The sequence below is a fragment of the Ciconia boyciana genome, chromosome 32 (assembly GCF_034638445.1).
Source record: "Ciconia boyciana chromosome 32, ASM3463844v1, whole genome shotgun sequence".
In the NCBI taxonomy this organism is placed as follows: domain Eukaryota; kingdom Metazoa; phylum Chordata; class Aves; order Ciconiiformes; family Ciconiidae; genus Ciconia; species Ciconia boyciana.
This window is the reverse complement of record NC_132965.1, coordinates 1,515,660-1,528,262: the sequence shown is the minus strand read 5'-3', so window position 1 is coordinate 1,528,262 and position 12,603 is coordinate 1,515,660. Positions and strand designations below refer to the sequence as shown.

Genomic DNA, 12,603 nt, shown 5'->3' with positions numbered 1-12,603 from the left:
ATCTCTTTCTGGAGCGTATCCTGACATCCTTTGTCATCCAAAGCTTTCCCCTCTGTTCCGGAGAGGAGCCATGGCTGCAATGGGGAACGACTCCTGTGAGTAACGGCCTCAGCAGCAGGCCTGGACTTTGTGACTCCCCAAAGGCAACGGGCGTGGCTGGTGCTCCACCCCTGAATGTTGATGTGCTCACAACCTAGCACCAATTCTGGGGCGTTTCCTGATAGCGGCCACACTGCCCCAGGTGTTCTCAATTAGACACAGGAAAACGCATTTTGTCACTCCTCTGACACTATGTCCAAGACTTGGAAAGATGACATTGCTCGTAGCAAGATCTGACGTCAGGAGGGTTACCTTCTGTGCTAGCTACTTGCTTGTTTTCCTCAAGTGACAATGAGGAAAAGGGAAGACTTGACTTGATAATCCAATTCAAGACTCTAGAGGGAAAGGAAAGGTAGCCCGAGGCACAGAAATCAGAGTGTGGGTTTGTTGGACTTTTGGCAAAGTAAGCAGGGGAAGAGACTCTTTTCCAAAACTCTTTCTCGACCAGTAAATTTCAACGGCAGTGTCAGGCTTCCCCCAGTGTTTCTGTGTTGGAGGTTAGAGCTGGTTGTCCTGGGTGCTCCTGTACAGAACTCCACTTTTAAATATGCTTTCATGCAACAATATCGTCTCCTCTCTTTTCACATGTCATTTCCCTGCAGTCGTTGTCGAGGGAATGGCTCCGCCACAAAGGATCCTCTTTCCCCCGGAGAAGATTTGCATGGACTGGCAGCAAAGACAGAGAGCTGGAGCGGGACTCTACAACCTGGGCAATACGTGCTTCCTCAACTCCGTCCTGCAGTGCCTGACGTACACCCCCCCTCTGGCCAACTACCTGCTCTCGCGTGAGCACAGCCAGTCGTGTGAGTACTTTTGGGAACATCTCCTTGTAAATCTGTTGGGCACTTCCCAAGGATTCCCAGCATCTGGAATTTGATTTAGGAGAAAAGCGGCCCTTCTTTGTCAACCCCCCGAGCGGGTGTTCTTTGAACACTCAAGCCTAGAAGCCGCTTGTCGAATCTAGGGGTGTTCATCTTCAGGAAGGCACCTCTTTCTAGCCCCGGGTCTTGCTCCCTGTTGCTGCAAGTTAAACTCTCTTTGCTTATTGCACAGAAAACTTCTGTCAGTTTAGCATCCCTGCGAAGAAAGTTTTCTAGGCACTAACATGTCCCGGGCTTGTTGGGAAATTGGCACCTTGGGAGAAGTGGAGTAGAGACTGTTCTTATACCTTCCAGATCTCCATTAGGTTTCCCAGCGCTATGGAGATTTTGCTAACCTGAGGAGCTTGCTTCCCTCCCTCCCTCCCTCCCTCCCTCCCTCCCTCCCTCTTTAGGTCGTCAGCAAGGCTTCTGCATGATGTGCATAATGGAAGCGCACGTTAACAAGGTCCTGCGTGCCTCAGTCAGGGTCATCCAGCCTAGCGCTGTCATCACTGTCCTCACACGTAAGTCATTTCAGGTGCTTTTACAGGTTTTCTTGCCTTCTTGGAGGAGAGACCCACTAACTTCTTCTCTCTTAGGCATAGGAGAACATTTCCAGCTTGGCATGCAGGAAGACGCCCACGAGTTCCTACGCTATACTGTCGATGCCATGCAGAGAGCTTGTCTGAGTAGAAGCAGCGAGTAAGCGCAAGCAAATTACCTTTTCAGTGGTCCTGAGCCCTTTGGACTCCTTGATGTACTCCCATCAAGGAAAACCTACGGCCAGGGCTTTCAGACAAAGCCAAACTCTTGGAGGAGATAACTCTCTGCCTCACCTTTTCTTTCCAGCTTGGACATCTCTTCTCAAGCAACTACCATTGTCCATCAAATATTTGGGGGCTTTCTGAGATCCAGAGGTACTTTTCCACAACTACTGCTCTCCTTGGAATTGTCTGTGCCCTTCCGTCTGCCCGTGACAAACAGCTGATCGGGTGCCTGGCGTAGTAGGCATGAAGGACGGAAAGCGGCACAGTCAGTCGACTTCCCTTATCGCTGAGCATTTTGGTTTGCCTTCCAGTCACATGCTTGAGCTGCAGAGCGGTTTCCGATTCCTACGAGGCCTTCCTGGATGTCCCTTTGCATATAAAAGTAAGAGGGTTTATAATTGCGCGTCAAGACACCCCAAGGCCCCTGTAGCTTTCCAGAATCCATGCAGTTGACTTAAGAACGTATACTGTGAACACAAGAGAGCTTGGTGGTGGGTGGGAAGTGGAGTGGGCTGTGTCCTTCTGGGGAGGCCGTGGCAGCGGTCTCCCTGGAGGTGCTGGCTTTAAGCTGGAAAAGTACAAATTCTCCTCTCCGCACCCTTGACGTACTCTCATCCTGCTTCCTTTTGCCCTCCCTCAACACCCGTCTGGCTTCCAGGCTGATGGGTTGTGGTGTTTTCATTCTTGATGCCCTGCATCCCTTGGGTAGCTGAACTGGGTGGTGCCACAGAGAGGTAGCTCTTGAGAGCCCCGGGAATCCCTGGGAACCGAGGGAAATGTTCAGCATAATACCCTCTTTCTGCCTCCTTCTGGACACTGCTTGCGGGTTCACGGTGGGTCTCCTCAGCCTCAGCTACCTGGGTCTTCCTGTCAGCTCCTAGGAAGTGTTTGGGAGAGGGCGTTTCCCCAGCTCAGTGCTCTCCTTTCTCACTCCTCCAGGCAGCCTCATCTGTCACCGCAGCTCTGCAGGACTTTGTGAAACCCGAGCAGCTGGATGGCAAAAACTGCTTTAAATGTAGCAAGTAAGGTGATTACTAACGACATATTCATACTAGATCCTGCGTGAAGGTGCTGCGTGTCACGCAGCATAAGTCATCTTTTCACGTAGGTTTAATGGACGCTAACGAGGCGCGGCCTTTTTAAGATGGCCTTCTGGTCCTGAATAGGCTTAAAATAGCGTCAGGATGTGTGCGACAGGAAAGGTTGTCTGGCCTCCTTGGGGGAAGATAGGGTGCATTTCAGCACTGGGCTCTGGGCTTGCTTTCCAGGTGTGACAAGATGGTTGCCGCCTCCAAGAGGTTTACAGTCCATCGCGCACCCAAGGTTCTCACGGTGTGCCTGAAAAGGTTTGAAGATTTCACCGGCAGGAAGATCAGCAAGGTGTGTATGCAATTGGAGTGCAAGTTTCTCTTGCTGGAGCGGGAGATTTCCCAAAGCACTACGCTCTTTCACAAGTTGTTCGTGTTGGGTTTTGGTGTTCCCTTCCGGGGAGAGGAGAGCTCCCGTGGAAAGACAAGCATGTACTCTGCTCCGGCAGAGCTGCTTTGGCCGAGAAGAGTTTCCTGCCACCCAAAGCATGACGCGTTGAAGGCTATTTCATGCAGTATTTCAGGATCATTTCTGAGCCCTCTTGGTCTCTCCCTAGCTTGTGGAGTACCCCGAGTACTTGGATCTTCGGCCATACACGTCTCAGACAGCTGGAGAACCACTCCTCTACACCTTATATGCCGTCCTGGTACATAGCGGTGGCAGCTGTCATGCGGGACACTATTTCTGCTACACAAAGGTAAAGAGCAGCTTCCTTCCTAGCAGGGGAAAGATGTGTGCTGGGGAAGACAAACATTCACGGCGGTGTTACGCAGGCCAAGGTTTTGGGGGAGAAAGGACTCCTTAGGGGCTGCATTGCATTTGTTTTGGCGTACTCTTGGTTCTGTAGTTCTCTGCCTGTGTTTTTGTGGAGAAACATCTCCAGATAGCGATGCCTTTCTTTGCAGGCCAGCAACGGACTGTGGTACGAGATGAACGACGCGTCTGTGGATGGTCGTGGCATCGACACAGTTCTCAGGCAGCAAGCCTATCTCCTGTTTTATGTCAGGTAATAACAAGTCTTACAATGTGTTGAGAATACGTTTCCTTTTCCGGGCTTTGCTGTTTTCCTTCTCAGCCTCCTGAGTGTTTCTCTTTCTGTCATCGGAGACAATTACTACCTGCATCATTCAGTGCTGTCAAATGTGGACTACCCCACGTCAGTCCTTATCTTCCCTTGCTGGGCTTTAGGCTGCTGCCCTGGTGTCAGCTGCTACTTGTCTGCTATCTGAAGCTGGCTCATGTAGAGAAGCGTACTTGAAGGGGGCCTGCAGTAGGGAAGATGGGGAGGGACTCTTTATCAGGGAGTGCAGCGATAGGACGAGGGGTACCGGTTTGAACCTGAGAGAGGGAAGATTTAGATTCGCTATTAGGAAGAAATTCTTTACTGTGAGGGTGCTGAGACAGCGGAAGAGGTTGCCCAGAGAAGCTGTGGATGCCCCTCCCTGGAAGTGTTCAAGACCAGGTTGGTGGATGGGGCTTTGAGCAACCTGGTCTAGCGGAAGGTATCCCTGCCCACGGCAGGGGACTTGGAAGGAGATGATCTTTAAGGTCTCTTCCAAGCCAAAGCATTCTGTGATTCTATGAGTCTATGAAATGGAGGCCATAGCGGGTATAAAGATGAGGTCTTGCTCTGGCAGGGGCAGACCTGGTGGGAAGACCCCAATCGAATTTGCCATTTCTAGTCTTGGGTATGTCTCATCTCTGTGGTAGAAACCGCTCCAAGAAAATGACTGAACCCCAGAGGAGGCTGCAAGAAGAGCCCTAACCAGAGATCACTTTGTTTTTCTCCAGGCGCTCTGCTTTGAAAATTGGAGAGAGGGTTTCTTCCGCACCGGCACCATCGTATCTCCCTTCCTTCCTCAGTCGGTGGGGGACTGACAGCAAGCAGGCAGGTTCTGTGGGACCACAGGGTCTGCCTCCCAGGACTAAGGTAACTCTGGGGAGGTGGGTCAGGGCACCAGATGGACAGTGGATTTCTTGCTGGCATCTTGGCGTTGCTCTCGTTTCCCTCCCACGCTGCATCTTTCTTGACAGCCGCAGCGCTGCTCCCTCTCAAAGCATCCCACCTAGATCCATCCCATTTGTCCGCCTGTGGCCCTTCTGCCTTTGCAGCCCTCCAGGAGAGCCTTTGGGAGGCCCTGAGCTGTCCCCTCGCACAGCTTCTGGGGTTTCGCCACTCTTCTGGTCCTTTCAGGAGGAAAGGGCAGGCCCTTTTCACCGCTCTCTTTGCAGGACGTGGCGGTGGGCATGGAAGACTCTCCAGAGGACAGCAACTCCTCTGCAACTGCCAGCACAAGCCAGCTCAGCTGGGCAGGTACATGGGAGGGATCTGCAGGCCGGCCATGGCCCATCTGGCCAGGCAGGCTCAGCATCGCCTCCTACGTGGGCTTCTGCCTGCATCGCTTCTTCTGCGGCTGCGTAAGGCTGGTGTCTAGAAGGAAAGCTGCGTGCCCGGTCTGCTGTCAACCATTTGACCGTGTGCTGCACAGCGTGCGAGACGACAAGAGCAAAGAGGAGCACAGGTTCAGCCCTTCTTCCCGCTGCCAGAGGAGCGGTGCCAGGGAGAGGGCCCGCAGCAGATCCCCGCAGTGGGGAAAAGATCTCCGCAGCTGGTTTGTGGACACCACGGACTATGACGACTCAACATGGAGAAGGAGGAGGAGAACAAGTCCTCCAAGTCGTGGCTGCACTCCCAGGGATAACGCAGCTCCAGGGCCCTCCAAGGGCAGGCACCAGTCGGCTCCCGCACCCTGTGCTGCTCGGGAGCAAACCCTGCCAATGCAGAGAGAACAGAGCAGATCCCTGCGGCAGGGCTATGATCTCCGCAGCCGGTTTTTGGAGATCATGGATGACGAACACTTACCAAGGAGGAGGAGGAGGAGGAGGACGGCAAGGAAAGCAAGTTCTCGACGTCGTGACCGATCCCCAGGGGATGATGCAGCTCCAGGGCCCTCCAATGCCAGCTCCAAGCAGGCTCCCGCCCCCAGGGCTGCTCGGGAGCAAACTCAGCAGAGGCAGAGAGGCGGAGCAGATCCCCACGGCGCGGCTGTGATCTCCGCAGCCGCTTTGTGGACACCAGGCTATGAGCCCTCAGCAGGGAGGAGAAGGAGGAGGGTTTCAGCGCTCCAGAGGTGCGTGTCGGACAAACACTCGGGGTGCTGCGGTTGTGACGGGGGCAGATTGCGACCCTGGATGAGGGAGGACCACTGCATCTGACTTCTGCAAGGCCGCAGAAGAAGAGGAGGAAGAATCCAGGAAGCACCAAAACTGCCCCCAGCAGGGCCAAGCTGCACAAAGGGCACCAGCAGCCCACCCTGTCCCTCCTCCCAGGGCTGCCTCTGGCCAGGTGTTCCTCAGAAAGGAAGCCTTCCTCAGGCTCAGAGAGACCTTCCAAAGACTCAGACAGCTCTGCTGGCTGGTCTGCCTGCCCACAGGTTCCTCGAGGAAGAGCTTTAATCCATGTTCAGCTTTTGGGATCACCTTGCAAAAACAACAGCTGTTTGGAACCAACAGGCAGAAAAGCCCAAGCCAGAATTAAAAACACTTGTTGGCCTTGCATGTGTAATTTACGGGGTGTTTCCTTCTCTGTAGGTCTTGGAGCAATTGGTAGAAATACCCAGTGTGGGAGGTTTCTGTCTTGGGATTGGGAAAGCAGTGTGCTTGCATGGGCCCATCTTGCAACCTCTTCTTTTACATATGGAGTTCAAGTCCCTGCAACGGAAATGGGCTGGATGAGCCAAGCGTGAGCCGGACTGAAACGGCCTGAATGGCCAGGCCCTGCAGATGCTGCTCAGTGGCACCAAGTCTAGTTGGAGGCCAGTAACTAGCAGTGTCGCCCAGGGTTCAGTACTGGGTCTGTTCCTGTTGAACATCTTCCTTAGCTAATGGTCTGGATGATGGGGCAGATGATGGGGCACCCTCAGCAAGCTGGCAGATGACAGCAGCCTGGGAGGAGTGGCGCTTGGGCCAGGGGTCGTGCTGCCATCCCGAGGGACCTGGGCAGGCCGGAGAGATGGGCTGGCAGGGACCTCCTGCAGTTTAGCAAGGGGAAGTGCCAAGGGTGCTGTGCGGCTGACGAGCAGCAGCACAGGCTGCCCAGGGAGCTCATGGAGTCTCCATCCTTGGAGATGGTCCACAGCCCTCTGGACATGGTCATGGACAAGCGGCTGCAGGTGGCCCTGCTTGAGCAGGGGGGTGGGACCACCTAGGTGACTTCACCCTCCAGGCCAGCCTCAAGTAGCCAGTGATTCTGTGAAATGGATGCCCAGAAGAGGATCCAGCCACCAACGCTGTCACCCTCAGGCAGCCATCGAGAGCTGCACCAGGAAGCTGCAGCCCGTGGAGAGCCCAGGCTGGAGCAGGCTCCTGGCAGGAGCTGTGGCTCCTGGAGTCCAGGCAGCAGCAGGTTCTGTGGCCGGAGCTGTGGCCCGTGGGGCCCAGGCGGGAGCAGGGGAACGGTGCGAGGAGGAAGGGGCAGCAGAGGTGAGGTGCTGTGGGCCGCCCGCAGCCCCATTGCCCATCCCCCTGCGCCGCTCCGCGAGAGAGAGGGGCCGAGGAGTGGGGAAGGGAGGAGTGAGGCCGAGTCTGGGAAGAGCAGGGCTGGGGAAGCTGTTTACATTTGGTTTTGTTGCTGCTCTCCTGCTCCTTTTTTAAATGGCAACAAAGTACATCAACCTTGCCCCGGTCAGGCCCCCTCGCCTGGGAGGGGTCACAGGGCGGCTCTGCAAGGGGAGGCCCGGACTGCACTTGCCCGCCCGGCAACGGCTGCGCCATTGGCCACGGCTGAGCCAATCAGCGGAGCTGGTGGGGGCTGTCAGTCACAGCCGGCCTGGGGCGGGTCCGGAGGGGCCTGAGGCCGAGCGGCCTGTGGAGAAATGGGTGAGAGACGGGCCGGGGGCAGCCGTGGGGGCCCCACTCAGCGGCCTAAACCAGTTACCACCAGTGTAGCACTGGTTCAGGACACCCCTGGTCAAAGCAGCACAAAGCCCTGGCTGCTGGGTGCAGCCGAGCCAGAGGCTGGGCAGGGGAGGGCTCATGGCGGCAGAGGAGGGCGCGGCCTGATCGTGGTGAGCGCAGGGTCGCTCTCCCGCCTCGGCTGCCCCTTGGCCTGGTGCTGCTCAACACGCCGCTGCCTCACACCGGGCCGGGCAGTTTCCCTGTTGAGCGCTGGGGACGGCTGCCCCAGAGGAATGGGGAAATGTCTCTGCTCCGTCCTGCTGCGGGAGCTGGGCTCAGCCATGGTGTTGAGGGCCAAGAGCGGGTGATCTCCAGACAGCTAAAGACAGGACTGGCTGTGCATCTGCCTTGCTGCTCTGCAGGTCCTCGGGAGTACGTGGAGGCCTCCGGGACCAGCCATGGGAAGTATGCGGCACCAGCGTACGCTACCTGTAGATGTCGCAGGGCAAACACAGAGCTCGCACCCGGACCAAGTGAGTAACAGCCCTCCAGCCGTTCGTTCAGACCAAGCAAGCACACGTTTTTTTGCCCGGTGTTAGTGGGGTACAAAACAGTCAGCCCACCCCTTGAGTGAGCTGTACGTGCTTTCAGGCAGCTGGCACTTCTGCAGCTGGTCAGGAGAGCCTGTCCAGGTGAAACTGCCTCCTTGTCTTGAAAAACAGGCCAGACCTTCACTGCTTTTGTGCTCTTCTCCTCTGGCCTAGCTGATGACTCCGCTGGCAAGTCCAAGAGACACATCTGTAAATGCCCGCCTCTGCGGTGCATGTCCTTCCGGCCCAAAAGGGCCGTCAAAGCAGACCTCCCTGCCGGGAAGTGAACGCTGGGAGATGCATAGCCTTGCAGCCCAAGTGTCCTCTAGCGACAATCTGCTGGTCAGCTTAGTCCCCAGGGCTAGTTGAAAGCCTACGCAGCAGCACACGCCTCCTGCCTGACCAGTTTTCTTTCTATCCCGCAGGAGCTCGACTCGATGGTGATAACGCCATTTCTAGCTTTCCTTGGGAGCCAAGGGGGACCAAAGCTCTTGTATCACAGCTTGGCTTGGTCTGAGAAGGCAGGGCAAAAGCTGTGTGGTGGTCACAGACAGGGCTGTCCTGGGCTGTGAGCTGTGCAAATGCCAGCAGGAAGCTCTGGGAACTCTTTGCACATGTGCCAAAGCGTTCCTGCTGCTACCCCAAGGCCTGCCAGCATGAGCCATGGAAGCTGGAGACGGGTATTTCAGCCAGCAGGCCTGGGGAAGGTAGAGTTGCCTCCTGTCCAACGGGAGGCTGCCCAGCTTTGGAGCAGGCATGCTCTGGTGGGGTCAGACCAGGTGCCTTTGCTGTCTCCTGGCCTTCATGTGCTCCTCATGCTCGTGGACAGCCCCATGAGCTGTCCATGTTGACAGTCTTTCTGAAATGGGGATTTGCAGAAGTGGAAGTTGTCTCTCCCTCCTGGTGGGAGCACACACCAAGGCTTTATTGCGAGAGAGGCAAGTGGGGAGTGCTCCTGGCTGGATGCAGCTGCCTTGACAGATGCTTGCGCCCCTCTCTCGGCCCCCAGGTCTGATACGAGCCTTTCCCCCCACCCAAGCTGTGCTGCCGGCTCTTGGGAAATGGGGGTACCGAGGGTGGATGGTTTTACCACAGCCGGGGAGTTCCCGTCAACCCGTCAGGGAGGTTATCATGCAGTTACAGGTTTTCAAACAAGCCAGCAAAGAAGTTTTCCAAAGATACTGTCCCAAGGAAAGTGCAGGGTTTAGCTCTGATTGCTCTCTGTGTGGATTGTGTCTGGCCTCAGGCAGGCGCACAGTAGCCTTCAGACAAGGCATGGGACTATTCCAGGTTGAAGTGAGCAATCAGGATCCAAAGTCTGTTTTGGTTAAGGCAGTCGGGGAAATGTGCGGTCGGAGCCTTCTGCGTCGCTTACCCTTTGATTTCAGTGCTGCCCTCTATTTGGAATCTTGCAGTGTTTTTGCTGAGGCAGAAGATTAAATGGAGAAAGCAGATCTTCCTCACCCCCACACACGCACTGCCCCACCTCAAGGTGAACAGAGAACGTCTCTGGGGGTGCGTTGTTTCATTAAACTTTTATCAGATATCCAGCATCAGCGGAGATGTGTACAGCGAATGGCTGCAGGTGCCTGGGGCGTCACTTGACCAGCGTCACCTGGAAGGTGAAAAGGAGAAAAAGGTGACCATGGGGACTTGTTATCTGTTTGTCTGGGTCCCTGTTGCCCTGCACGCCCCCTGAGCCAAACACCGTTTCTGGACAGTCGGCCTGCGTCTCTCTGTGTCCCCTTTTGGTCAGGGCTGGGTGTGGCTGCAGGGGAGGTTCAGCGTCCTGACCGAGCAGACTTGTCTTCAGCGATGGCCATCTGTCAGGACAAGGGTGCTGATGTGCACTGGCCATTCCTCATTGCACCTCAGGAAGGGGGGTAGTCATCAAAAATTTGATATAACAGGTATTGAGTACCTGCTCATTATAATATGTTCATATATAATTTGGTCCCAAGGGTCATTGTCCAGGACCAAAGCCTTATTTTTAGCTTCCAAAGCCTCCTTTTCTGGGACCAAAGCCTCATTTTCAGGAACCATAGCCTAATTTTTAGGATCTGGTCTGCAATTTTGAGGGCCCAAAGCCTCATTTTGAGGGTCCAAATACTCATTTGGAGGTTCCAAAGCCTCATTTTAGGGCCCAAACTCCTCATTTGGGGTACAGAGCCTCATTTGTTTAATGTCCAAAGCCTCATTTTGAGCCTTCAGAGAAATATTTTTAGTGTGCAAACCTTGTTTTTTGGTACCAGAACATCATTTATGGCACAAAACCTAATTTCAGGGTTGAAAAACCTCATTTTCGTTTCCGAAGCCCCATTTTTAAGGCCTAAAGCCCCATTTGTAAGGCCCAAACCCTCCTTTTAAGGGTCCAAACTCTCATATATAGGGTCCAAAGCCCTCCTTTACAGCTCTAAGCCTCCACTGGAGTGCCCAAAGCCCTATATTCAGGACCAAAGCTTCATTTCTTGGGTCCATAGAGGAATCAATAGGTTCCCTCCTTTTCAGTGTCCAACGCGTCATTTGTAGCATGTCGCCCATCCTTTTTAGTGCTCAAAGCCTCATTTTTAGTGCCCAAAGCCTCCTTATTCAGGCTGGGACTTCCCTTAAAAACGATCCCCTTCAAACAGTGTGACTTTGAAGTGATTGAATTCGCCCTCTTCAGCAGCCTTTGTCATCTCAGAAGCACCTTCATTTTGAGTGATTTTTTTTTTCAGGCTGTCGTGGTTTAACTCCAGCAGGCAACTAAGCACCACACAGCTGCTCGCTCGCTCCCGCACCAGTGCGATGGGGGACAGAATCGGAAGAGTAAAAGTGAAAAAAAAACTTGTGGGTTGAGGTAAGAACAGTTTAATAATTGAAATAAAATAATAATAATAGCGATAAAAGAATATACAGAGCAACTGATGCACAATGCAGTTGCTCACCATGCACCGACCGATGCCCAGCCAGCCCTCGAGCAGCAATCACCGCCCCCCCGGCCAACTCCCCCCAGCTTATATACTGAGCATTCCATCATATGGAATAGCCCTTTGGCCAGTGTGGGTCAGCTGTCCTGGCTGTGCCCCCTCCCAGCTTACCTGCTCGATGACAGAGCATGGGAAGCTGAAAAGTCCTTGACGTAGTATAAACACTGCTTAGCAACAGGGAAAACATCAGTGAAAACATCAGTGTGTTATCACATTATTCTCATGCTAAATCCAAACCACAGCACTATACCAGCTGCTAGGAAGAAAATTAACTCGATCCCAGCCAAAACCAGGACAATATCTGCCCCTTAGTCTATACCATCTACGTCATGCCCAGGTCCCACACTTTCCAATCCATTTCAATTAATCACCACCACTTTCTCTGTCTTTTGATATATACACACAGATATCATTCCCTTGGTCTATGGGCCATCCCTCTAAAATGGCCGTTGGGTTCATTTAGTCCATGACTTTGGGTTCCATCTGTCCTAACAGTCCTTCAGGGCAGGAGAGATGGTGTGGGGTGTTGGATTGTTGCATGCTGAAGTTAGTTGGTTCCCTCACTGCTGCACTTTGCTCAGTTTCATCAAAATTCAGTCTTCATTAATGTGGGTGATTCTTACTGTAATACCATTGATATGGCATATGGCAAGCATAGTAGTGATGACATATAGTATTACGTAGCAATTAACATCGTACAGTTCAAATCATTGGCTATTCTCACCCAAAATGAAATCCCCTTGAGATACACATTGGACTTCCCCATCCTTCTGCCATCACCCATCAAGTGCACCCAAGTCCTTCAGCAAAAGCAATCCCACGGATGGGCTTGCCTTTGCCTGAGGCAGGAGTAACCCAGACTGTCTTCCCCAGCATGTTTCTTATGTGCACTACAGGGACTTTGTCCCCCTCTACGGTACATAAAAGTTTTGACTGGGCAGGGCCAGCTCGATTGGCAGATCCCCTGGAGTTGACTAACCAGGTGGCTTTTGCTGCATGTGTATCCCAATGTTTGAATGTCCCGCCACCCATTGCTCGCAGTGTCGTCTTTCACAGTCCATTGTATCGTTCGATTTTCCCGGAAGCTGGTGCCTGAGAGGGGATGTGATATACCCACTCAATGCCGTGCTCTTTGGCCCAGGTGCCTATGAGGTGGTGTCGGAAATGAGTCCCGTTGTCTGACTCAATTCTTTCTGGGGTGCCATGTCGCCATAGGACTTGCTTTTCAAGGCCCAGGGTAGCATTCCGGGCGGTGGCATGGGGCACAGGATATGCTTCCAGCCATCCAGCGGTTGCTTCCACCATTGTAAGCACATAGCGCTTGCCTTGGTGG

The 12,603-nt window shown here is 53.9% G+C and overlaps 1 protein-coding gene across 1 annotated transcript; it reads left to right on the top strand.

The window, feature by feature from the left end:
* The first annotated feature begins 715 nt into the window (after positions 1–715).
* LOC140645289 (ubiquitin carboxyl-terminal hydrolase 42-like) lies at positions 716–8,588 on the top strand. Its single transcript, XM_072848636.1, has 12 exons — positions 716–902; positions 1,373–1,483; positions 1,565–1,661; positions 1,809–1,876; positions 2,038–2,108; positions 2,666–2,748; positions 2,995–3,106; positions 3,372–3,512; positions 3,721–3,816; positions 5,048–5,129; positions 8,134–8,244; positions 8,434–8,588. Exons 1-12 carry the CDS (start codon positions 716–718, stop codon positions 8,586–8,588), a joined length of 1,314 nt encoding a protein of 437 aa, XP_072704737.1.
* The last annotated feature ends 4,015 nt before the right edge of the window (positions 8,589–12,603 follow it).